Source organism: Mandrillus leucophaeus, unplaced genomic scaffold (genome assembly GCF_000951045.1).
Source record: "Mandrillus leucophaeus isolate KB7577 unplaced genomic scaffold, Mleu.le_1.0 Scaffold388, whole genome shotgun sequence".
Lineage (NCBI taxonomy): Eukaryota > Metazoa > Chordata > Mammalia > Primates > Cercopithecidae > Mandrillus > Mandrillus leucophaeus.
Genome location: NW_012104120.1, coordinates 1,742,934 through 1,770,207, shown reverse-complemented (window position 1 = coordinate 1,770,207; position 27,274 = coordinate 1,742,934). Strand labels below are relative to the sequence as shown.

Sequence of the window (27,274 nt, the reverse complement as noted above, 5' to 3'; positions counted from 1 at the left end):
GTGTCTAGCAGTAATCTAAGAAAAATGTATTAACAAAATTTTAATTATTACACTTACACATCTTGAAATTCTTCTAGGGATTTCTGTGGTGTGAAAACATTCAAAAGGCCAATTATCTATAATAAAAGTTGAGAGAAAAATTAGAAACTACTTTCTAATATTTTAATTGGAGAACTACAAATTCGTGGGTTAAAAAAACTACCATCAGTTTAAAATCTTTCTTTACATTCTAAGCTCAAGTAATTGCTTTTATTTTATATATTGCAACTTTATGGGCAGGAGTTGGAGTAGGGGATGGATAGGTGGAGGCACAGAGGATCTGTAACCCATTTATCTGTAATTCCATTGATGAACCGTCAATTATCAAGCACTTACATTACACAAACCTCTACATAATTTCAAACCTCTACATAATTTAACAGCAAGTCTTAAATCCCTTCTACTAGCTCTTTTCCAATTCAGTATCTCTATATAATCTCAGCCCTTTCCTCCTTTGGTTCTTCATAATACTGCACTTGCCCAGTTTTCTTCATTCCCAGTCTATTTCACTGGATCATCCATAAGCATATCCCTTCTTTCCCACTACTATGTTTAATCTATTTCTTTTCACTTTTTGCATGGACATCTCACAAATAAGATAACACTGAATTCATTTTCATTCCTACCCAAACCCCTTACTTTTCCAGTGTGCCTTCTCTTTTGCTTAGGGTGATTTTTGACTCCTTTTTCAGTATATGCACCATAATAAATACTCATAGAATGCTGTCCATTCTACTGTCAATCTGACCTTCAATCTCTTTTTTCCATTCCCTGTGCTATAAACAGGTTGAAGACTTTAACATCTAGACTGTTCATGCTATAATTCCTTCTAACACTAGTGTTAGAGATTGATTGCTGCCCCCCACACACTCCACACAATTCATATGTCTAGCTTCCAATGTGATAGTATTTGGAAATGGGGCCTTTGGAAGGTACTAAGGGTTAGATTAGGTCATGAGAGTGGGGCCCTCATAATGGAATTAGTGGCCTAAAACAAGGGAAGAGAAAGAGCAATTTTTCTCTCCCTCTCCTTGAGCACACACTGAAGAAAGGCAAGTGAGGACAAGGTGAAAAGTTGGCCACCTCCAAGTCAGGAAGCAGGCCCTCATCAAGAATCAAATTGGCCAGCAACTTGATCTTGAACTTCCCAGCCTACAGAATTGTGAGAAATAAATCTCCATTGTTTAAGACACCCAGTGTACAGTATTTTGTCACAGTGGCCTGAGCTGATTAAGGTCACTAACAATGGTTTTCTACAAATTCAGCTACCATTTACTGCCTATAACATGGTAAAAGAAACACCTGATCATATTACTAACCTCCTCATAAATTTAAAGCCAACAAATAAATTCTAAAACTCCCTTGCAGTGTATTCCAAAAGCCTCCATGATATGCCATCAACTCACTTCATCTCCTGCTAAGTCCTATATTAAACGTCATACTTTGGCTATGCTAGTTTCAAGAACGTCATTTTAAAAATGTTTTGATGCTTTTAAACATACTATTCCCTATGCTTGTCATTTATCTACTGAACTTAATTATCTTCCAGGTGAACCTCTTTTGTAGATTTTGACAACCCCTAGTTCTTGAAAGAGTTGACTATTCTACTTTGTCCCCAGTTATCTTCTAATGTTGTTATGGTATTCAGCACACTGTAGTCTAGTCTCATTTTCACATCAGCTACATCCCTACCACAGAGAATTCTTATTAGAAAGAACTGTGTCTTAATCACTTTTATTGCCCTGTATATGGCAAGTTACATGACACACATATAAAAATGTTTGCTGACAATGATACTTAGGGATGGGAATTTGTTTTTCAGGCATAAACTTTATAAGGGCAATAACATTATAAGGGCATAACTTTATAAGAAAAACTGATGTTTTTCTTCTAAGAATTCAGCTTTACATAAGGTTTTTAAATATTTGTTCAGTGAATACGTTCGTAAAAATAATACACCAGAAAGGGTCAAACAAATTTAAGACAGAGAAATGGTAAAAAGGAAGCATCTGCCTGCTCTAAATAAGTTCAAGTCTACCAACCACATGCAATGCACAATAGGAGACTTCGACAAACGTAAATCTAGTCTCATTAATAATATCTGAAAAGTCCTAGAGTGGAACAGAGGTATTAAAGATTAAAGGCATACAGAGACAGAAAGAAGATTAGTGGTTGTTTAGAACTGAGAAGGATGGGAGGTAGGGGAATGACAGCTAAAGGATAAAAGATTTCTTTCTGAGGTGATAAAACTATTCTAGAACTGACTGCAGTGATGGTCCTACATATCACTGAATACACTAAAAACCATTGAATGGTATACTTCAAATGGGTGAATTGCATGATACAGAAATTATATTTCAATAAAGCTGTTATAAAAAAGATTCTAACAGATAGTCGTCCTATTTTTCAAAAAGGGAAATAAAGGAAATTAAATTATATCAGTTATAGACTGGACAGCCAAGCAAAAGTCGATGATTGATTAGTGGTGGTATATAACTACTTCAAAAGAAGTAACAATTACCAGGAGCAGGTAAAAAGTTCATTGAGAAATACTATTTCCTTTCATGAATAAAAACAACAAAGAACAATAGCAATAAATCAGAAAAATGCAACTAGACACAGTATATGAAGAGTTCAAAACGGCATTTTAGAAAATGTTTCTAATAATAACATCCATGGGAATAAGATGATGAATTGGAAACAGCTGGATAACTGTGATAGACACATAATTTCTGCAATATGCTCAAAAGTTGCTAATCAATTAATTCAGCTATTACAAAGACATCCTGAGCAAAACTGGGAAGTGAAGCCCACAAGTGAAAAGGCAGAACAAGGAAGAAAAAAGCAATCACTAGTAGACCACGAAGAGTAACCACATTTCACCTTTGAAATGTAATAGGGAGAAACAGGAAGTACTATATGTAATTCTCCATAATCAAAAGAAAAAATATAAAGACTGGGTGAGACGGGACCTGCAAGGCAGGCCTGTAACAAAGAAAGAAAACGGGAATCAGATGGGGACATAATTTCTAAACAGGGTTTTAATGTCTACGGCTAAGAGATGACATGCCTCAGCTCCTCTCAGAAGATCTGATCAAACATGCAGTAGGGTGTGCTAGGTGGCTTACGCAGTACTGTGCGCTAGGTCACTTTCAAAGCATGTTCAGAGATAAACAGCCAAGATTAAAAAAGAAACTCGAGACCATCTATGAAAAGAATGAGAAAAACCAGGGATGCTTAGACCAATGAAGAGACAATCTGTACAGAGGATGAAATAGTTTAAAAGGCAAAACACTACAAAAACATCCATCCATTGGGGAGTGGAATAATTTAGTTACCATTTCCAGTTTTCCCATATTTAGCTTTACACTCACTCACTGAACAAATATATTCTGAGTACCTACTCTTGTCCATACTCTTCTAGTGCTGAGAGTACTGCCTGGATAAACCTCTGCCACTCCTGCTAGAAGCCTAATCATGTGAGACATGCTTAGTCATACTCCATGCAGTTGAAGGAATCACCTTTCTTTGCAGTCACCCAGGCTTGAGAGGTGGGAGTAACTGAACTCCTCCCGAAGGAAAAACTAAGGCAACACCACCATTGCCATGGAACTGTGTTCACAGGCCATAAGGGGCACGAGCAGCTCTATCCATTGGCAGGACGCCACCAGCAAAACTGTGATGAGCAACACATCAGGTTCCCACTTGGAACAAGAATGGCTACCACAACTTCTTCCCTATCGTTATCTACCTCTAACCTTTGTCTCTTGACTTTTTTTTATGCCATTCTTTCTCTCTGAAGGCTCCTTTCCTTCAACAATCCAATTTTTACCCCATCTTTAAGAGTCAGCCTAGGTCTACTCCTCCCCAAAGCCTTCCCAGCTCATTAAAGCTCACAGAAATTGTCCCTCTTTTTAGATCTCAATATATGGGCCACTATCATCATTTGACAAACGTCCACTGCTTTGTGATGTTTGATACTTAACTTTCTGTATGTCTGTTTTGTATTCAAAACACCATTGTAAGCTCCTGAAATAAGGGGCCTAATCCTGAACTTGCACGAATTTTTTTCCCTTGGTAATGAACCCAATAACTCCAATATACAGAGGCTTGCATATATTTAGCTCTCAAAATGTGGTAAATTGTATTATCTGCAGTCAGAAAGTACTGCACTCATTATATTATATGAACTCTTTTGGACAAACACTACGAAATGTCTTTAGTCAGATACCTTCGGTTTAGGACTGCCTAAAAGTGTCCCTTACACAATTCACTCCTAGTTTATTTCCTCAACTGAAGAAATCATTCCATTTGAACAACCACAAAAGTATGAATATGCTCAATGTAAGTTTAAAAAAGTATAATTGTTTATTCTCAAAATGAGTACATGTATCTTTACAAAGCCTCCTCTTCGCAATCATTAGAAAATGCAATTAGAAACATGTTAATACTCTCTAGATATTTTCAAAAACTTTCTGCTAAACCCATTATCATCATGAAGTGACCAGTGAATACTGCCATCACTTAAAGAGGTGGGAGTGGGGTAGGGAAAAGTGATATAAATTTTATATTCAATATGATTAGAGTGTCAAAGTATAATGGGAACAATTTCATCTCTGTGCTAATGCTACAGTTTTCTGAAATGTCAGCCTGACAGAGACAAAAAGCAGAAGATGAGATCAAGCTGAATAAAATTCTTCTGAAACACTTATCTTTTTAAAAACTCCTTTTGTAAATTAAATGACAGGAAATCATATAATCTAAATTCTAGAAGTCATTTTTTGATACAATTTAATAAAGTTATGAAAAAAAATCACCCTGTAGAGATATATATATCCCTTTTAAACAATGTTTTAATACAGAACAATTTAAAGTCCCTAATATTTAAAGTCTTTGATATTCACATATTCATGAATAAATCTTGATTTCATCTACACTTAAGAAACCAAAAATGTTCACTTACATTTTTGTGATTAACACATTTCATAAGAACTAGCTCTCTGTAGGCCCGCTTGGCATGAGTCTGATTCTGAAATGGTCGGCTTAGCTTCTTGATTGCAACATTTCTTTCAAGAATGGCATCATAAGCTGCGCTGTAATAAGAAATTAAAAAACACACAAAAAACTTAAAGCAAAAATCTGTAAACTGAATTCATGAAACAGTCATATAGATTTCTCACTTTCTCCAAAGACAAGTAACTGGATCACTTCCCAGTCTATGACGCTCAACATGTCTTCTGTATCTATTACAACATGTTTTTTTGGCAACTATTTCCTAAAATGCTAATGGATCCAAACAGACAGTGGACTATGACAACTGAGACCCTGCATGTTCGTTGTGTTGCCTCAAAGATCCACCTAGTACATGGTGGGCACTCAATGTACAAATGCATAATAATTATTTAGCTCCACTAGATAGCCTAAAGGCTGAATGAATCCTTAACCTTGCACTTCTATCAAGAAAAGGTAGGATAAAGAATGCATACGAGGCTGGGTGCAGCGGCTCATGCCTGTAATCCTAGCACTTTGGGAGGTCAAGGTGGGTGGATCACGAGGTCAGGAGATCGAGACCATCCTGGCCAATACGCTGAAACTCTGTCTCTACTAAAAGACAAAAAAATTAGCTGGGCGTGATGACGCGCACCTGTAGTCCCAGCTACTTGGAGGCTAAGGCAAGGGAATCACTTAAACCCGAGAGGCAGAGGTTGCAGTGAGCCAATATCATGCCACTGCACTCCAGCCTGGGCGACAGAGCAAGACTCCACCTCAAAAAAAAAGAAAAAAAAAAAATAAAATAAAATAAATAAATAAATAAAGATGACGAAGGTATATACAGAGGTATGTATACAAAATATTATTTTACAATTTTTTGAAGAAGTAAAGCCCTTAAAAATGTGTTTTAGAGGAGAAACTAAAAATCAAGTTGTTTATAAACATGAATGCTAGATTTCAGGGCATGAGAAGCTGTTTTATAACTGGAAAACACAACATCATACCCATTACTCTTCATATCTTCCTCTATCCCATGACACTGACCATATAGCAGCTTTCTCATATGACAGGTCAGAGACACTGAAGCACAAATAAGGTAAAGTATCTTTAAAGAACTTTATGACTGGAAGATCCTAAAAATTATTTGGATTCACCATTGCCTAATGTTGGGCCAGTGGTAAAGTAATTTGCCCAAGGTTAAGCCAGAAAGTTAAAAGCAAAGCTGAGACTAGAAGATCTAAGACGTGAAGTCATGTTTTTCAAACTGGACCACTTAACATACTTTAAAAGACTATTTCTGTTTATATGTATATAATATTTGGAAAGCCAGCTCACTGCTGATTAACAGTTTTCTTATCTGACTGAAAACTTGAATTTGTTTTGTAGCTATCTGATCATATCAAATGCCATGTAGCACTATATGTATTAAGAAACTGGTACTGCATAAATGGACACATCTATACATTCTATATATACAACTACTGCCTATATATACATACATACACACACCAAAATATACATAAATATTATAATCCTTACTTGTGAAATGCCATATTTGCAAACATGTCCTACTCAAAACAAAACAAAAACTCAGTGGGGTCATGCAAAATTATTAGATGTTTTGATTTGGCAGATAAATTAATAGCAATGAATTTAATTGTTAAAATATTTCAAATTCTAAAAGTTCAAAAGGGTCTGAGTGCACTCCACTATCCTGTATCTAAAAAAATTAAATTTCTAACTGTTGATTCTTCAATGTGCACAAATCAGAAGCACCTGAGGATACAAAGGCCACAATCTAGACCCAATTAATCTTACTATTTATGGTTGGGGCACAAAATAATGCTTTAAAAAAAAAGGTCTGTATTCAGTTGACTCAGCAACACACAAATGAGTTTTGAAATTTTTATGTTTAATATTTGTCTATTTCATAAACATCTCTTATAGAAATTATCACTTTCAGCAAAAATATGAAAATAGTTATTCCTTAGGCTAAGGGCTTAAGAGGGCCTAACAAGCAATTTTTTCTTAATTTTGATACAAAAACTTCAAAGTGCACCTACCTGAGGATAAGTGAAGATACAGAAACATTAATATATTTTAAAATATTTATATGTAATATATATATTATATAATCCTCACAATTTTGTAAATTAGGTAAGAAACGGGCTCAGCACAGTAAATTTGCCAAAAGTCATAAAGCTAGTAAATTACAGAGCTAAAACCTGAACAGAGCCAGACGCGGTGGCTCACGCCTGTAATCACAGCACTTTGGGAGGCTGAGGTGGGCAGATCACGAAGTCAGGAGATCGAGACCACGGTGAAACCCCATCTCTACTAAAAATACAAAAAATTAGCCGGGCATGGTGGCTGGCGCCTGTAGTCCCAGCTACTCAGGAGGCTGAGGCAGGAGAATGGTGTGAACCCAGGAGGCGGAGCTTGCAGTGAGCCTAGATCGTGCCACTGCACTCCAGCCAGGGCGACAGAGCAAGACTCCATCTCCAAACAAACAAAAAAGGTAACAAAAATATAATTATTCTTGAATGAGGCTTATAATTCCCCAAAACACTAGTTTATTATTATGCTAATTTAGTGATCTGCAATCAGTATCAGAACTATCCCAAAGAGTGATCTGCATTTCAGTTTATAAAGAATTATGTTGATATAGCCTAAGCCTTTTGTAGAAGTTAGCTAATAAATCAATTTTAAACATATGGAGGAATTTTGAAACACATAAGTGAGATATTAGCTGACTTCATTCCCCAGTGTGGAATAAGATTTCTGAAATTCCAGGGCTTCATTATAGGGTGAAAGTGATGGTTAAATGTAGCTTCTTATTAAACAGTTATCTAATGGGAATACACGTATACATGAAATTAACAAGCATGCCACTTATTCTTTCTTGATAGAGATATTTGTCTCCAATGGCTTATGACCAAATATTTAATCACAGTTTATACTTAAAGATGGCAGTTTATAGTTATATATTATGAATAACACAGGTTATTATCTCAAATCTGAAAATATGAAACCTAAAATGCTCAAGAATCCAAATTTTGGGGGCATTGACATGACGCTCAAAGGAAATGTTTCACTGAAGCATTTCTGATTTGAATTTGGAATGCTCAACCAATGCAAATATTCCAAAATCTGACACTTCTGGTCCTAAGCATTTCAGATTAGGGATACTCAACCTTTAATAATAATAATAAAGAAAAGACCATTGATCCCTGAAGCAAACAATTTACTGTGGAATAGTTTTCATTTAATTTGTTTTAATTTTTCGAGGCAAGTTAAATATTTGCCAAGGTATCTAAATCACAAGAGGAGAAAACGTAGCAGTTAATGATTCTTTGCCTAATTTTTGGAAGTAAAAACTTACCATACTATTCCTTGCGCTCCTGAGCCTATAGGTTTTAAATTCTGATACCGTTTCAGGACTGTGAATGTAGAATCTCCAATCTCTACACTATAAAAATTGTTGTCACGCTTGCTTCTGCTCATGATGGCAAGCAATTAATTTAATGGCTTCATCCAAAAATTCACCAAGAAGCTGCAAGATGGAACAAAATGTGATGTTAACAAAATAAACTTGTTTTAATATTAAAATTTGAGCCCTTACTCTCTGTTTACTTACTGATAGTAACACAGACTGCTAGATCATGAAAAGAGCTGCTTCATTAAAAAACACAAGAAAAAAAATACCACAGAGCCTTGATCAGCATATGCCATATGAACGACTGATAGTTTTTTTTTAAAAGAAACATTAGGATAAATCATTCCTCCAATCTAGAAGTTACCAGCATTAATACATTAATAACTTACAAGACTAACAAAAGCAAATAATTAAAATTAAGCATGTTTTTAACGTCACTCCACAGTTTAAAATAAAATTTAAAACCAGTCTTTCTCGTGTGCTTATTATAGAGAATAAAAACCTTAATTTTTATGAGAAATTTACAAACTTTCATTCAAAACTGGTTAACAGTCTCATTTAGTGCCAAGTGGAGAGAACAACAAATGAAAATAAGTTGACTAGCACATGTCACCCTTGCCTAAAACACAAAGGGTACCACAGTGCCTTCACTGTCACAGATCCTCTGACCTGCCAAGGCAACCTCCTGGTGTAACACACATACTGAGACTGTAATGGGTGAAAGGATGAGAAGCAAAACAGAAACAAGAGAGAGAGAAGTAGTTAGCATATTGGGATACAAAACAAAACAATACTACTCCATCCTGCTTGAGGCATTAAAAGTACAATTCAACTTCTAACTACCATTCCTTTACTACTTGTAGGATTAAAAATCAAGACAGTCTTTTTCTACCCATGTGAATACTGGTTATTAGCAAACTTATTATCCATCCTTACTAGACAAAAGATACTATTCCAAAATGTATGCAAAGCAGCTTTAACCTATTCCTTGCCTCCTCAATAAGTCATGAAACCAGTTAGGTCTCAAGTTACTGTTTTTTGTGGTTTTAAGATAATGCTAACCCCCCAAAAATCCTAATATGACTACAATACAAAGAATTAATTCAGCAAATATTAATTGCCTGCTAGGCACTCTGCATGTCCTGGGGTCAGATTACAAACTAGGTAAGAAGGTGAGCCACTGGAGGGTGGAGACCATGAGAATGCCTTGACCTGATCCTTGGCTGCGACATGTAGATTGTACTGCAGGAGAAAGGGGGAGCAAGAGTGGAATATGAACATCTGAGAGACTATTATAATGACTCAGATGAAAGAGAAACAATGAAGAGTCTTAGGCCTAAAGGAGTTAAAAATAAACAAAAACTAAACAGGCAACTCCAAACTATGTAAGCTGTAAAACCAAGGACAAATAAACTAGAAACAAATGAGGAATTAGACCTGGATACATCGTAAAAGGTCCAGAGAAACATTTCCAAAATCACTAACTGGACGAGTCATACAGTGCTCCAGAGAAGACCCAAATGACAAGACTCATAAATTCTTCCTAAGTGGACAACCCATAATAAAGAAACGAGCTTTGGTAATGATTTAAACACTGAGCTATGTTCACAGAATGCTCACATACAGGGATTGTTCATCCTAATCGTTTTCCTACCATAACCTGAATTCCCTCTTACCTACTACAGTAGTGAAATAAGGAAGAAGAGAAATGGGAAGAGTGGAGGAAGAGTGTTGGCCGTCAGGCCCTTTATTAATTATTCTACACATTTATCCTGGAAACTGGGTCAGCTGGGGGCATGGACACACTAATAGTGATCTCTGATAATCTACAAATATGAGCACAGGCTGAGCACAAAGTTGATGGTGTTTTCACCTTCTGGAAGGTTAAACCTTCCACCCAAGCATTCAAACTACCTGCAGATTAGGATTCCTAACCTTACTTGGAGGAGTCATACGTCTCTCTCAAAAAGATTAAGATAATCAGGAGACAAAGGGGTACTCTGTGGTGCTTCACAGGAGTTGACATATTGTTATCAAAGTAGGTAAAAAAAAAAACACTGTGTTTCAGAGTTTCTCCACTGGCTGGAAAAAAAGAAAAAGCTTGAGTAGATCCAGGAACATGCAGGCAGCACAACCGTTTACTTTTTTGCTAAGAGTAACAGCAAGGAAAAGCTCCTTTCTGTTCTCAGAACAGGGTGGCCCGGCCACAGGAGTGGGATTCACGGTGACAAGAAGTCTGAACAAAGGCTATGGCAGGCAGATAAGCATGGATAGTCACAACTCCCCAGGAGCAGGGCAGAGGCAGGCAGACAGGTTCCAAGGTTAAGCAGGCAGCCCCAGCTAAGCAGTACCCTTGGCAAAAGCCACAGCTGCCACTTACAAGAACAGAAGACAGAAAACTCTCTACTCACTTATACTCAGTCATGCAATATTCAAACCTGATTTAAGCACCATGCTATGTACTGTTAACAAGATAGTAATCAGCATCTGGTTCCTCACAGTGCTGCAGCTAGGACAGAAAAAGAGACCTTAAGCTGATGGCTACCTGCCTGACTGAAACTACAGCTGTGGTAAGGACAATGAAGGAAAGCGGCAAGATGTCAAAGACGCTTGTGCCAGTCTGGGCTCAGGAACAGATACTCCTGGCAACATGACGTTTAAGCAAGATCTGAACACTGAAGATGAGTCAACCAGACAGGGAGAGGAGAGCGCTTTCTAGGCAGAAAAAACAAAACACATGCAAAGGACTATAAAAATTGTACCAATTGTACAATTTGATGAGTTTTGATTAACTGTACAATTACATAACCACCATCAGGAAAATCATGATATAAAACATTTCCATTACCTCAATACATTCCCTATATGGTCAGTCTCCACTCTCTACCCCTTTCCCCCCCAACTCCTAGCAACCACTGAATTGGTTATCGTGCCTTTTCTAGATCTTCATATAAATGAAATCACACAGCATGTAATTTTTGTTTGGTTTCTTTCATTTGCTCTAATGATTTAGAGATTCATCCATGCTGGAGTCCTTTTACTAGGAAATAAACTTCATTGTGTAGATGTACCACTTGGGCATTTCAACTGTTTACAGTTTTGGAGTTATTATAAATGATGCCAGTATGAATTTCACATTTTTTCTTCATTCATCTTGGGTTAAATATCTAGGAGTGAAATTGCTGAGCCCTATGTTTTTAAGAAATTGTCACACTGTCTTCCAAAGAAGCCATATCATTTTTCATTTGCACCAGCAAGATGTGAGAGTTCCAGTTGCTCCACATTCTTCGGATTGCCATTTAATTTTATCTATACTAGTGGGTGTACAGTGGTATTTCATGGTGGTTCACATTTGCATTTCCTAATAACTAATGAAGCCGAGCACCTTTTCATGCATTTATATGCCATTTGTGTAATTATTTTTGGTGAAATAGCTATTTAGTTCTTTTCCCTATTATAAAAATACGGCTGTCTTCTTATGAGTTTTAAGACTTACTTATACATTGTAGATACACATCCTTTGTCAGATGTTTTGCAACTATTTTTTCCCAGTCTGTGGTTTGCCTTTCCATTTTCTTAACAGTGTCTTTTTATTTTGAAATAATTTTAGACTCACACAGAAGTTACAAAAATATTACAGTTTCTGGGTATCTTTCACCCAGCAACAACATTTGACAAACCATAGTACAACTATCAAAATGAGGAAACTAACACTGGTATAATACTATTAAACTAGAAATTTTCCTCAGATTTTACCAGTTTTTACATGCCCTGTGTGTGTATAGTTCTACATAAATTTATCACATACTTTATATTAGTATAACCTCCACTACAATCAGAATACTGAACTATTCCAGCCTGGTACAGTGGCTCACTCCTGTAATCCTAACACTTTGAGAGACTGAGGAGGGCAGATCACATGAGGTCAGGAGTTCACGACCAGCCTGGCCAACACGGTGAAACCCTGTCTCTACTAAAAACACAAAAATTAGCTAGGTGTGGTGGCACATGCCTGTAGTTCCAGCTACTTGGGAGGCTGAGGCAGGAGAATCGCTTGAGCCCTAGAGACGAAGGTTTCAGTGAGCCGAGATTGTACTATTACACTCCAGCCTGGGTGACAGAATGAGACTCTGTCTCAAAAAAAGAAAAAGAGAATACTGAATGATTCCATCACCTCAAAGAAACATCTTCATGCCATCCCTTTATAATCATAGACTCCTCCCAACTTTACCCGTGGCAACTACTAATCTGTTCTTTGTCACTGTAATTTTTTCATTTAGAAAGTGTTATAGGTTGGTAGTAGTGGCTCCTATCTGTAATCCTGGCACTTTGGAAGGCCAAGGCAGAAGGACTGCTTGAGCCCAGGAGTTCAAGACCAGACTAGGCAACACAGAGAGAGCCCATCTCTATAAAAAATGTAAAAAAAATAAAAAATCTGCCAGGGTAGTAGTGCACACCTATAGTCCTAGCTATTTGGGAGGTTGAGGCAGAAGGATCACTTCAATCCAGGAGCCAGAGGCTGCAGTGAGCTATGATAGCACCACTGCATGCTATCCTGGGCAACAGAGTGAGACTGTCTCCAAAAAAAAAAAAAAAGTTATACAAATTAAACTCACCATAAGTAATCTATTAAATCTTTTGAAACTGGCTTTTTTTTCACTTATTATAATGCTCTTGAGATTCTCTAAGGTGCTGGTATATCAATAGCTTGTTCTTTTTCTTACTGAATATTATTCATTGTATGAAATGTATGACAATTTATCTATTCACCTCTTGATGGCTATGACAAAGCTGTTAAAAGGCTTTGTGTATACATTTTGTGTGAATATAAGTTTTCAATTCTTTAGGGTAAATATCGAGGAGTAAGATATGGTAACTCCATGTTTAATTTTACAAGAAACTGGCAAACTGTTTTCCAGAATGCTGTATCATTTTGCACTTCCACCAGCAATGTGTGAAAGATCTAGTTCCTCCACATTCTTACTAACTCTTGGTTTTGCCAGTACTTTTTATTTTAGCCATTCTAGTAGGTGTGTCATATCTCATCATGGCTTTAAATTCACATTTTCCTAGTAGCTAATCATGATAATAAGCATCTTTTCATGTGCTTCTTTGTCATCTGTATGCTCTTTGGTGAAGTGTCTGTTCAGTGTTTCACTCATTTTCTAATTGGATTGTTTTATTCCTACTGTTGAGTTTAGAGACTTTTAAAATATGTTCTGGATACACATTCTTTATCAGACATGCAATTTCCAAATATTTTCTTCCAGTCTGTGGCTTGTCTTTTTATGCTCTTAACAGTGTCTTTCACAGAGTAAAAGTTTTTAATTTTGATGAAGCCCAAGTTATTATTTTTTTTTCTCCTTTATGGATTCTGGTTTTGGCGCAAGAAATTTTTACCTGGCCCTAGATCAAAAAGATTTTCGCCTTCATTTTCTTATAAAAGTTTTATAGTTCACACTTTACATTTAGATATATGGTAACTGCTGTATAAGAGTTTTAAGTCAAAGTTTATTTATTTGGTTATCTAATTATTCTATTTGTTGCAAAAAGCATCATTTCTCCCCAATTAATTGCTTTTGCATCTTTGTCAAACTTCAGTTGGCTCTACTTGTACGGGTCTATTTCTGGACTTTTAATTCTGTTTCACTGATCTATCTTTTGGTCAATACCACAGTATCTTGAGTATAATGCTATATGTTAAGTCTTAGAATCAAGTAGTGTGATTTTTTTTTCAGCTCTATTCTTCTTACTCAAAATTGTTTCCAGTTACTTCATAATTCTATATACATTTTAGAATAAATTTGTCCATGTCTACAAAAAATAATGCTAAGATTTTGATGGGAACCGTGTTAACAGTGACTTTTGAAGATCAAAAGTTTTTAACTTGGATGATGTACAACTGATTTATTTTTTCTTTTACAGTTTGGTTCTGTATGTCTAAGAAATCATTGCCCACTTAAAGGTTAAGAGTCATTGTTTTGCATACAGATGTCCAATTGTCCAAAAACCATTTGTTAAAAAGATTACCGGTTTCCTCCACTGAATTGCCTTGGCATGTTTGCTGATAATCAGATAAACATTTTTGTGTGTGGGCCTATTTCTGAACTATTTTCTATAACACTAATAATGTTTATGCTTAGGCCAATACCACAGTCTTGAGTAATGCAGCTTTCCAGTAAGTGTGAAAATCAGGCAATTTAAGTCATTAAACTTTGTTCTTTTTAAAAATTGTCAGCTATTCTAAGTCATTTGCATTTTTATATAAATATCAGAATTAAGCTTGTCAGTCTTTACAAAAAAGGCCTGCAAAGATACTGGCAGGAATTGCATTTATGGTATACATCAATTTGGGGAGAAATGGCATTATAGCAATTTTGAGTTTTTTGATTCATGGACACGACCCTTGTTTCCACAGGCCTGTATAATTTCTAACATACAAGCTTTACATAATTTTGTTTAACTTCTCCATAGCATTAAGATTTTGAATGCTAATATTTTTTTAAATTTGTTTTTATTTAAATTTCCAATTACCCATTGCTAGTATGTAGAAATGCAATTAATTTTTGTATAATGACTTTGTAATAGGCTCACTTATTAGTCTTAGTAGGCTTTTTTTGGGTATTGGGATTTTCTATATACACAAGCAATTTTATTTCTTCATTTCCAATTTGAATGCCTTTGAATTCTTTTTCTTGCTTCACTCTCTAACTATAATTTCCATACAATGCTGAATAGAAGTGGTGCCTGTTCATGATCTTAGAGAGAAAGCATTCAGTCTTTCATCACTAAGCATGATACATATATTATAGGATTTTACTAGTTGTCCTTTAACAGACAGGTTGAGAAAGTTCCCTTTAAATCCTAGTTTGAGAGTTTTTATCATTAATGGGTACTAATTCTGTTAAATGACTTTTCTGAATATACTGAAATAATCATATACTTTTTCTTCCTTAGTTGGTCCATATGGCGAATTACACTGATTGATTTTCAAATGTTAAACCACCCTTGCATTCATGGAATGAATCCCATTTGGTCATAAAATACTATCCTTTTTATATATTGATTCAGTTGGCTAAAATTTCATTGAAGATTTTTCCATCTATTTTTATAAGGAATATTGGACTGTAGTTTTCTTTCATATTAGAGTAATGCTGACATAAAATGAGTTAAGAAGTGTTCCCTCTTCTTTTATTTTCAGAAAGAGTGTATGGAACTGATACTCATCTTTAAATGTTTCATAGACTATCTCAGTGAAGTCTTCTATGACGAGTTGTTTTCTTTTTGAGGGAATGTTTTAACTATAAGTCTATATTCTTTTTAAATATAGGGCTGTTTAGTAACTATTTCTTCTTAAACAGGCTTTGGTAGTTTGTGTTTTTCAAGGAAATTGCTCATTTAATAATTTAAGTTATCCAATTTAATGTCTACAGAATCTATACTCATCTCTCCTCTTTCATTCATATTAATCTCATTTGTGTCTTCTCTTTTTTCTAATCAGTCTGGCTAGAATTTTATCACTATTAGTGACCTTTTCAAAAAACAAGATTTTAATTTCTCTTACTTTTCTCTAATGTTTTACACTTTCATATTTCAATGCTTCATTTTCTTCTCATTGCTTGTTTTGGAGCTATTCTTTCTTCTAGTTTCTTAAAATGCAATTTTAAAGTACTGAGTTGAGAACTGCTTTTTATAAGGATTTAAGCCTTCATCCAACAACTTCATAACCATATTCAATAACGATAAAAGCAAACACTTAAAAAAAGCTTACTTTACGTGAGGTCCTGTTTCAAGTGCTTTGTAAGTACTATTTTAATACTGAAAACAACCGTAGGAGGATTTTCTATTTGTTTACAGCTAGAGGGTAAATCTAGTCCGTGGTATTACATCCCATATTCACATTTTGTCTGATGTTTCCTTATGTTAAGAAAGGAACTACAGTTTTTCCATCTTACAGATTATGAAACTGAATCTTAGAATGATTAATTGCCTATGGTTACAATGTAAGGGGTAGAGAATTTGAGTCCTTCGAAAATATACTAGTCCAAAAAAAAAAAAAATCTTGAAGATACAGAGAATATGGAGGAAGAGAAATTATAAGTCTTAAACCTGTTGAGTCTGAGAAAACTTTAAGACATTCAAATGGAAAAATCAATTTGGTATCTAGATATAGAACTGGACCTCAGATGAGTAGTCTGGGTGAAAGATAAATGTAGGAATTGTCATTGTTACTGAAGCAATGAGAGACAAGTTATTCAAGAGTAGTGATTAAGTAAAAAGAGACCTAAGATTCAGCTTTATAACAACCACATTTAATGAGCAATTGGAGAAAGATAAGCTGAGAAGGAAGCCACAGAAGATGTAGCCAGAGACCTAGACAGAAAACAAGAACACACTGGAGAAGCCAAAGGAAGAGAGTGTTTTGAAGAACAAAATGGCTAACAGCACTGATTGTTACAGAGGTGTCAAATAAGCCATCACAGTAGAAGCTAGATTAAAATGAGCTGACGAGTAACTGGGAAATGTATAAGGACACTGGATATAGCTACTTCTTCAGAGAAGTTTAGCAAAGAAGACCAAAGATGAAATAGATAAGAAGAGTAAATGGTTAAGGGAGGATAATCAGATTATACATTATGTGTGATATAGCATAGTATAACACATATAACATAGAGACAACCTGAACATGTTTATATGCTAATGAAAAGGATCCAATAAAGAGAGGAAGAGTGAGAATGGGGGAGCAAGAAAGAAAATAGGTTTCTCAGATAGCATGTTATTTCCAAAAAGGAAGAATGGGATCCAGAGCACATGTGTGGCCATACGGATGGAGATACTAGTGTGTCACTGCCATAAAAAAAGTACCATCAAGAGACTGAGACAGAAAGTGCAATTTCCGAGTGTGATGATATATATCTATTACATATTAGATAACAAAAACATATATAATTCTATGTATTGTATATATAGAGAACATGTATAATAGGTTTTCATCCACAGCTTCAGGCTCCTAACTCCCATATACCTTGTTACACTCTTTTGCTATGATGTTGGGGTGCTTTAGGCCTCAGAAAACAGAATCTCTCTCTCTTGATTTTCCCATCCTCCTTTCACCAGCTCAAGCCAAGACTTTAATCTTCCCCTGCCTTTCTGACTGCAGGTCATAAGACTCTAATTTCAGAAGGGGGCCTGTCCCATACCCCCTGAGAAAGGAATGTTGCACAGAAAGGCTAAGAAGAATCTGAACAGACAGGCTTGTGGGTTTCTCCACTCGGTCTGTTAGTATTAGATTATATCCTTTTTGTTCAATCCCATTTCCACATGGTTGTCGATCGTGCCTATCTAATAAATCTCCATGAAAGGCTCAAGAGGACAGGGTTCAGAGAATTTCTGGATAGCTGAACATGTGGGGGTTTCTGGAAGATGGCGTGCCCTGGGAAGGCTTGGAAGCTCTGTGTTCCTTCCCCCATACCTTATGCTATGCATCTCATTATCTGCATCCTTTGTAATATTCTTTATAATAAACTGGTAAAGGTGTTTCCCTGAGTTTTGTAAAGCTGCTCTAGCAAATTAATCTCACCCAAAGAGAGGGGCATGGGAACCTCAACTTGGAGCCAGTCAGTGAGAAGTTCCAGACTTGAGACTGGTATCTGGAGGCGGTGGGAGAGGACTGGGCCCTCAACCTGTGGGATCTCATGCTATCTCCACGTAACTAGTGTCAGAATGGAATTGGAAGACACTTAGCAGGTGTCCGCTGCAAAAGTGATCACTTGCTTGGTGTGTGGGGAACTCCCCCTACCCAAAATTTGGTCACATAAGTCTTCTGTGATTATTGTGTTAAGAGAACAGAAAAAAAGCACTTTGAGTTTGAGTTTTCCACATTCACCAAGATAAGGGCATTAAGGATACTGGCGAGATTTATGGAGGATGCATTTGATATACTGATCTCTCCATCATGAAGCTTGAACAGCAAGAGTATGTGTGAGAAGGAAATGGCATGGTTTCTGATGACTCATTTCCCCACTCAGGAAGGCTTCTGCGATTAAAAACAAAGGAACTCTTGTTATAGAATTTAGATGTAACTGATTAAAACATATGAAAAAATATTGGCATTATTATCCTAGTTAATAAATGGAATAATCTGAGGCCCAAAAGAATTAATGTGCAACCAAAAGTACGGAAATACTGAGGTTCAGCTTTAACTTTCAAATTTCACCTGTCACTACTCCTACAGCAAGAAGACTACAACCATGTCAATATAGCTAAACCACCATCCCCCAAACTTTGATGTATCATTTGTTCATTTCCCTTTCCCTTTCATGAAATATTTTAACACTCTTTTCTATCTATACAAATTTTGTCTAAGACTAGCTTAAATGTGATCTTCACAAGCCTTTTCCATTCAAACCAGCTCTAACCTAAATTCTCATCTAAACTATTTTGCTGTATATTTACTTATGCAGATTGTATTATCAGACTGTGGTCTTTCTGAGGACAACGGCTGCATCTCCTACATTTTCAGATTTCCAAAACACTTAGGCTCTTCACAGAGTTAGAACAAATAACTGCTGAAAAAGTTAACCAAAATGTAAATCTTTTTAAAATAACAAATTACTTAATACATTGTTTCATGTATTTTTACCAGTGTTTCTCTTTATTAGTAAAAGGGGGGCTGCTATATTAGGTTTTTATGACTCAAGGTTTATTTCTGTGATATCTTTATATACCAGGCGGACCACCCATCCATAAAATGGCTAGCTTGTCAAGCCTGAACATAGAAACACACAGGTTAAACTAGTTACATAAAACATACTTAAGCAGAAAAGAATAAGTTCAATGCAACCATACAGCCAGACTCCAGAGACCCTGGAAAATAATTCAGGTAACACAACAAGGTTCGGAATTTAAGACAGCTCTAATCATCAGGCAATCCTGACAATAAGTCACTGAGGTAACTTAGAGCCTATCTATTTTTACTTAACCTGGTTCTGTGGCTACCAATAGACCTATCTATGACAGTTAATTTTATGCATCAACTTGCCTAGGACACAGGGTGCCCCTATATTTGGTCAAACATTATTCTGGGTGTTTCTGTGAGGATGTTTTGCATAACTTTAACATTTATATAAATAAACAGACTGAGTAAAGCTGACTGCCCTCTGTGATGTGGGAGGGCCTCATCCAATCAGTCGAAGGCCTGAATAAAACAAAAAGGCTGACCCTCTTGAGAATAAGTGGGAACTCTTCCTGCCCACCTTGAGCTTGGACACTGGTATTTTCCTGCCTTTAAACACAAACTGAAACATCAGCTCTTCCTAGATCTTGAGCCTCCTGGCCTTTGGATTGCAACTACATTCGGTGTTCTGGTTCCCAGGCCTTTGGACTCAAACTGGTGCTACACCATCAGCTCTCCAGGGTCTTCAGCTTGCAAACTGCAGATCCTGGGACCTATGAACCTCCACACCCACATGAACTAATTCCGTGTAATAAATATCTTAATACAGCTCTTCGGAGATGCCTTACTTGACTAGCCTATCTAAATTCCCCTTTAAGCACACTCTCTCCCCTCAAACTGCTTCATTTTTCTTCATATCACTGACTATTGCTGACATTCTAATACATGCTTACTATCTGTCCCACTCAAACCCAAGTTCTATGAAAGCGTGAATTTTGGTCTGGTCATGAATAAATCACAAGTGCATTGAGTACTACCTGGCTAACAACAGACAATCAAAAAATGAATGAGCCAATGAACAAGTGAACAAACTGTTATTTTAAATTCCCATTATGAATTGCCTGTCATTCTCCTCTCAGGGAGTAGTTTACAGGAGAGAAAGAGAAAGATGATTAATCTTATTACTGTTATTTATGCAGTTTTCATACCAGGCCACTTCATAAGCCATTAGCCTTGGGCCAGAGGCCTGTCCTGGTCTAATCAGTTATGGACAAAGTGGCAGAACCACGTTACAGGATTCGCTGAGTAACCGCTTCTTCCATAGGCAGATAATAACCTCTAAGGTGAGGGCTCATAGTGAGCACTATGAGGTTAGCTCTAAATAATAAAGTCTCACGACTTTCAGAATATAGTAAGAATTTCTTGGCCTCAACCCTAACTCACATCATTTCCCTAAAAGAGTAATAAGCTTAAATTTAACCTCACTCCTTATTAGCCCTCAATTGGCCTTCAGATCAGATCTCAGTTGCCACTACGCAAATGCATCTATTTCAGTTCTAGGTATTCTCAAAGTTCATTTTTCAACTATATTTTAAGTAATTAATATAGAAATACCACTATGTCCTGCACTAAAAAGGCCTATTTCAACAACAGACTTGTCTACAATTTAACCAAAAGTAGTAGAAACAATATGTGAAATATAGGGTGTATCCTAGGGTAATCTCCCCTTCCTCCTTTCCCCAAAATAAACTATGGCTGACTAGCCATTTATGTCTCTCAGGACATACGCTTTTCTTCTTTCCTTAGGAGACTGCCTACTGAGTGGTGTGAATGCAGTGCCCAATCTTGGACTTTGTGGTTCCTCCTCTATACTAAGGTAGTAGAGCCATATGAAGAGTAAACCAGCCCAGGTCTGAGCGTGTACTACAGGGCCCAGGCTGAGACAGCCTACGTTTCTGTTTTACTGCTGACACTAGCAATAAATGAAGAACACCAGAATTTTACTCCCATTCTTACCTGGGGCATATTATTAAAGAGAAATTATTTTGTAATCTCACAATTGAGATTATATACTGAAGAGACAGATAAGAGTGTGAGATATCTTCTTAAACCTGGGGGGAACATGCTAGAACAGAAAAAGCTCTAGAAAGAGAATGTCTCATTGATAAGGTTCCAGTTGATTGTCCCATTTTTATCCTCTTGAAGGGGTTTTTACATTGATTCCCACAGCAACCACAAACCTACAGGGGCATACTACTTCCCTCTCTTTCCACTTTAGTTGAATGAAGGACTTGATACCAAATCTCTTCCTTTGCCTCCTTTAATAGAGATGAGAAGGGAGACTCTTAAAAGTGATGTTACTAAAATACCAAAGCAAAAGAAAAGGGAAATAATGAAAACTACAATAAAACAAAGTTTTATCATAAACCTACTTAATGGCTAACCCTAGAATTTAACCAACTGATTTCAGAAGCTATCTCACAGAAAGGTGAGGCTAACAAGCTCCTGACATTCTCATAACAAATACACTGTTAGTAAGAATTAAGATTCTAGAAGTTTACTATTAAAACAAAATGAAGTAAAGCGGGCAGGCAAAAAGGAACATTTTAGAATTCCCTACCTATACCATCTTTAAAGCTGAATGAATATACAACACCTGTATACTTTCTTTTTGCCTTTCAGTCTAGCCTAGTAACTCTCCAATTTAAATGTGCATAAGAATTAATGCTCAAGAATGTATACATACACAAAAGATTTCATATTGGCTTTCATGAGTTAAGGAACTTTCAAGGGTGATTCTGACTTTGGCTTTACACACTAACTTTATACTCGAGCCCAGAGTGCACAAAATTCCACTTTCTTCCAAATAGTCCACAAAACTAACATAGTCAAAATTACCCCTAACATCTCCTTAAATTATAACATTTAGTAGAATAACATTCAGGGCCATGATTTTATTTAAACTATTTACACTATATATGACATGCTCACCCGATGGGAGACACGTACAAACTAAGAGAGAATAGCAGATTCTCATCTGCAAGGGCATAAGCTTCCTAGGATGGGCAGAATTGTTTGTATTATTGAAACTGTCATTTTATCTGTCAAGACATATACAGCTGGATATTCAAAAGTTAAACTCATGTATAATAAAATGTCACTACCATAAGCATTTTAAAAATGAGACTTTCAGGAAGTGGTTATAATCTTATAAAAATATATAATCTTATAAAATCTTATACAATTTTATAAAAATTAATCTGAGCTTTTTCCAGATGATTCCCCACTATATTTAAGATTCTTCTTTCTCCTTCTCCCTTTTCTGTAATACTCTCTTATAAAGAAGAGGTTATAGTTCTACTCCCACAGATCCTCTGTAATAAAGTAGAGGGCAAATCCTTTGAGCATCAGTATAACTAGCACGTTTCTTTAGTTGCCCATGAGTCCAGAAAAAAATTATTACAGCCAAGAGACAACTTTGTTTGCCCTGGCCACTTCACTGTTCTTTCTAGCAGGTATACTAATCATACCTAGTTTGCCCTCTCTTCTAGGAGAATCTAATCCCCACCCACAAAGGGGAGGAGGAGGCCTGGTTTATACTTCTGTAATTGGGTTTTTAAAGACCCATTCACAAAATAGATTTAATTCTTAATTGAGCTTATTTGAGTAGGTTTACTGCATTCTAACCACAAAATGATGCTAAGACAGAAATTGTCTCAACAAAAAACTGTCCCTTAACAATTTCTACATTTTCAGGAGGGTGTATTTAGCTAAAGAGCGCCAGACACATGAAATCAGTAAGCTAATTCAGAACTTGTTTCCAAGTTATTCAGACATTCAAGTTATTTATTAAAAATCTCAGGACTTTATAGCCGTATCCTTGGCAGTAAAGTAAGTACATGTTTCTGACTACTTTAAAAAATACATATTTCAATAGAGAGGAGGTCTTGCTACGTTGCCCACTGGCCTTGAACTCCTTGGTCTCAAGCAATCATCCTGCCTTGGCCTCCCAATGTAATGGGATTACAGATGTGAGCCACTGTGCCTGGCCATTTTTGGCTACTTTTAAAACAGTAACAAATATAAGTAACAGAAATGATATCGGTATGGTATTACCATAACACTTCAGTTAGCTTGTATCCAAGATTCTAAAATTACTTTGTACTCAAAATGGTAAGCATCTCAAAACATTCCAAAGTTAGCTTCTGGGCTTGCTCAGTTGCATGTAGATTATTAGTGTCAGTAAAGCAATGTCAATTTTCACAAGGACATTCAGCTGAATAAATAGGTCATCTATTTTGTAAGAATATACTATTTTCCAAGGTATTCAAAAGATATTTTAATTTTAAATCTAAGAAAAATTGATACCCATAAATTTCCATAAAATTTTCATGAGTTTTTACGTAAGAAAGAAAGTTGAGCTTTAAAGGCACCTTTGTACAGTGTACTACTTGGGTTAAATCTTTGCCTGTCCAAAAAAATTGGTTACACCCTGAAAAAACTCATTCCTTGAGAAGATTCAAATGCTTGACATTTTCTTCTAACTTTTGCCAAATCTTTTACTAATAAGACTCCCAGGCTCATAAGAGAAGAAAATGCTGATCACATTCAACCACCACTAAACAATTCCTAAAACTGCAAATTAAGAATAGCAAATGAAAAGTGTTCCAGATGCATTTCACAGAGAATTTTTTTCATATTAGTTGATACCACATATAATTATTGCTAGTTTATCCTGCTAGCAACGTTAATTATGATCAGATTTTTTTTAATGCTAGGTAGTTTTGAGAAAAAAAGATTCCATGGCAAATGGCTTTCTGTAATTAAATGTGTCTGCCCCCAGTAGAAAAAAAATAATATCACTGAATTTTAGAGTACATTACAAATGATCTCAAAATCTAAAAGCTCAGCAAGACGGGGCAAAAACTATTTCCATTTGATTATGATAACCAAATATGACAAATCTAAGCTGAAGACTTGCAAGACAAGTAAAAAGTTTAATTGTCCAGCTAACGAACCTGTATCAATCTCCAGAAATAGCTTGAATTTTATGCTTCAAGTTGTCCTTCACATGATAAGGCCTAAAGCCTGGCCAACAACAACAAAAAAACAACAAACTCATTTTTTACTACCAACAAAGTAACAACAACGACCAGAAACTAAAAACAAAAATTTTTTTTTTTTTTCCCCTGTATAAATCTGTGGCAGACACTAAGTATTTCTCGTCTAATCATCTCTTCCTCTACAAAGGGATTTAAGATTTTCTGTAGTGGTTCAATATCCTACATATGCGAAAAGTTGCTGAAATCATTTGAAGGCAATTTAAACATAACATGACTGCCTGACACGCTAGGCAGCAGAAGTGATAAAAATGGCTTGGTTTTTAATGGTTTGGGTTTTTTGATTCATGAACGTCACCAATGTTAACTAAACATGAGGGTTATGAAAATTTAAAAAAAGAAGCTTTTGCTCTATGGGATTCGAGCCCCTTCAAATTATCAGGCCCAGAGAGGTATTTAAAATGTACAGTAGTCATGTCTCACTCCCCCTTGAACTAAATAATTACCTCTTGAAGCCACATGCTATGCAAGCTCTAGACTAACTGACCCCAAATAGTCATAAAATGCCATACACAGCATAGTTCAAAAATGTACAGACAATAAATAACCAACGTTATTTCTGTAAACCAACAAGAATTTCTGATGAATAACTTTTTGTAATCAATCCCTTTCCTGATTCATCCTTTTTTTCTCTAAAAATATGAGCCTCTCTTCTGTTCTCTAGAGCACTCCCCAAGGCCACTTGGAAGTATGTACTAGTCTGCAGTCCTCAACCTTGGCCCAAATAAATTATCTATATTAACTATGCCTCAGTTTCTTCCTTTTAGGTTGGCATTTCTGGCACTGTGAGCAGGATTCAAAGTAACCCACCCTTAGCCATTCCTGGACTTGGCACCTGGCCAACTGTGAACCTCTCATGTTCTTCCAATTCCAAGATAAATTACTGGACAAAAGTCCTGCTAATAATCTGGACCTATACCACTCTTTGGTTGAAGGTCTACATTTTATTTGGGCTGTTCTTTCAAACCCTCCTTTTTTAGAAGAGAGGTCTCTAACCTGGGGGTAACCCTTCAGGACTGCTTCTTTATCACAGCTATCCATGCTGAGTCCACATAGATTATGCTTTTTTTGCCATTTTCCTTAATGGGCTTTCCCAGCTGAACTCAGCAATTTTAGCTAACAAAAGCGAACATAAAAAGACCACCCATTCAACAAAATCGGTGTCCAAAATACAGCTTTCTGTCATTTAGTTGGCTATTTATAAAAACTTTACATCTACAAAAGAAATCTTCATTTGTAAGGGTCTCTGCCTCGCTGTACCTGGAGAGGGAGTGCTGAGTCACTAGAAACTTACCAATGGCTTACATTTACATAACTCTTTGGTGAAGGTGCTTTTCAGGCCATCTTGTCTTTTTTTTGAGACGGTCTTGCTCTGTCACCCAGGCTGGAGTGCAGCGGCATGATCTCAGCTCACTGCAACCTCTGCCTCTCGGGTTCAAGCAATTCTTCTGCCTCAGTCTCCCAAGAAGTCGAGATTACAGGCGCCCGCTAGCACACCCGGCCAATCTTTTTTATTTTTAGTAGAGACGGGATTTCATCATGTTGGCCAGGCTGGTCTCACTGGCCTCAAGTGATCCACCTGCCTTGGCCTCCCAAAGTGCTGGAATTACAGGCATGAGCCACAGAGCCAGGCCAGGCCACCTTGTTTTAACTGGCTTTTACCTACATCCTTCTTCCTTGGTTTGCTTTCAGCTCTGGACTTTTGAGTTGTACATTTTTTCTACATATTTCACATGAAGTGTCATCCCTTTAGAAGAACCTAATAATTGCTTAGGGCAATAAAATGGGTTACTGGAAGATTAATAGTCTAAAAGAGAGAAATGTATTTAAATTTGGAACAAAAGGAGCAAACAGTGCAACTACAAAATGAGAATAAAACTACTGAGATTATAAAAATACAGATCTAACAATTTTTTTTTTCAAAACCAGGACTGATGAATGGCACTGATGATACCCTTTAATGCCCAGCTGGAGTTCACAGTCTCTCGGAGAGATAAATCTTATAATGTCTTTGAAATGTTAACATGCAGGAATTAGCCACGCAGCATTCCAGCTAAGATCTAAAACAGAGTTAAAAATCTTTAGAACAACAAAACATTCCTTTCCTTGGTTAATATCTTTAGCTCAGGAGAGAAACATTTATAAGAATTTGAATTACTTTCAATTATTACAATATTAATATGACTCTTGACCCTTTAGGCTTCCCATTTGTTATTGATCCTTTTCCCTTCCACGAACAGCTTTTGATTTCCTGTCTTCTTCTGTGGTCAGCTGAACCGCTAGAGAGTATAGCCAAGCAAAAATGTGGATTTGCACCTTATTTGTGGCTATCAAGACTTTCATTATTTAAACCACCTTTGGGGTGGTTCTGGATCTTGTGAGAGCTTGCTTTGCACCTCTTTGGAGATGCCTTGTGCATCCTTGGTCAAGTCATAACAATTTTTCTTAAGGCTTATTGGTTTTGGTGAGTCACTTGGAAAGGTACCTTTGGTTAAAAAGAAAAAAAAAAGTCAAAAGACAGGAATATTGGCTGTTTATTCCAGCTAAAATCTGTTAAGAAATTTGAAAACATTACTTTTTCTTTTAAAGAGGTCTATAGCCAGAAATTAGCCTAATTAAAAGCTGACATTCAGCTTCGTGTTTTAGTTTACATAATTTGGTTTTTTGTTTTTACATGGTATAGAAAAGCCAAATATATTCAGATCTGTTAATAATATCTAGATCTGTTAATAAACAAAAATGTAGATATCATTTATACTTTGTAGAAATATCTTTCTACAAAACCACGAAATGATTGGTCTACAAATACGGACATAAAACAGTTAACTACTACTTACTTCCTAGGTTTTTTCTTTTTTTGAGATGGAGTCTTGCTCTGTCGCCCGGGCTGGAGTACAGTGGCCGGATCTCAGCTCACTGCAAGCTCCGCCTCCCGGGTTTACGCCATTCTCCTGCCTCACCCTCCCGAGTAGCTGGGACTACAGGCGCCCGCCACCTCGCCCGGCTAGTTTT

At 36.4% G+C, this 27,274-nt stretch overlaps 1 protein-coding gene across 1 annotated transcript in view; it reads right to left on the bottom strand.

The window, feature by feature from the left end:
- The window catches only part of MAPK8 (mitogen-activated protein kinase 8), a 133,597-nt gene that overhangs the window by 28,967 nt on the left and 77,356 nt on the right, over positions 1–27,274 (bottom strand). The window contains exons 2-4 of the mRNA XM_011990938.1: positions 8,414–8,584; positions 5,003–5,132; positions 58–116 (exon numbers count right to left, since the gene is read on the bottom strand). Of these exons, the coding sequence (XP_011846328.1) occupies positions 58–116; positions 5,003–5,132; positions 8,414–8,535 (311 nt within the window). The 5' untranslated portion in view covers positions 8,536–8,584. The remainder of the gene's footprint in view (positions 1–57; positions 117–5,002; positions 5,133–8,413; positions 8,585–27,274) is intronic.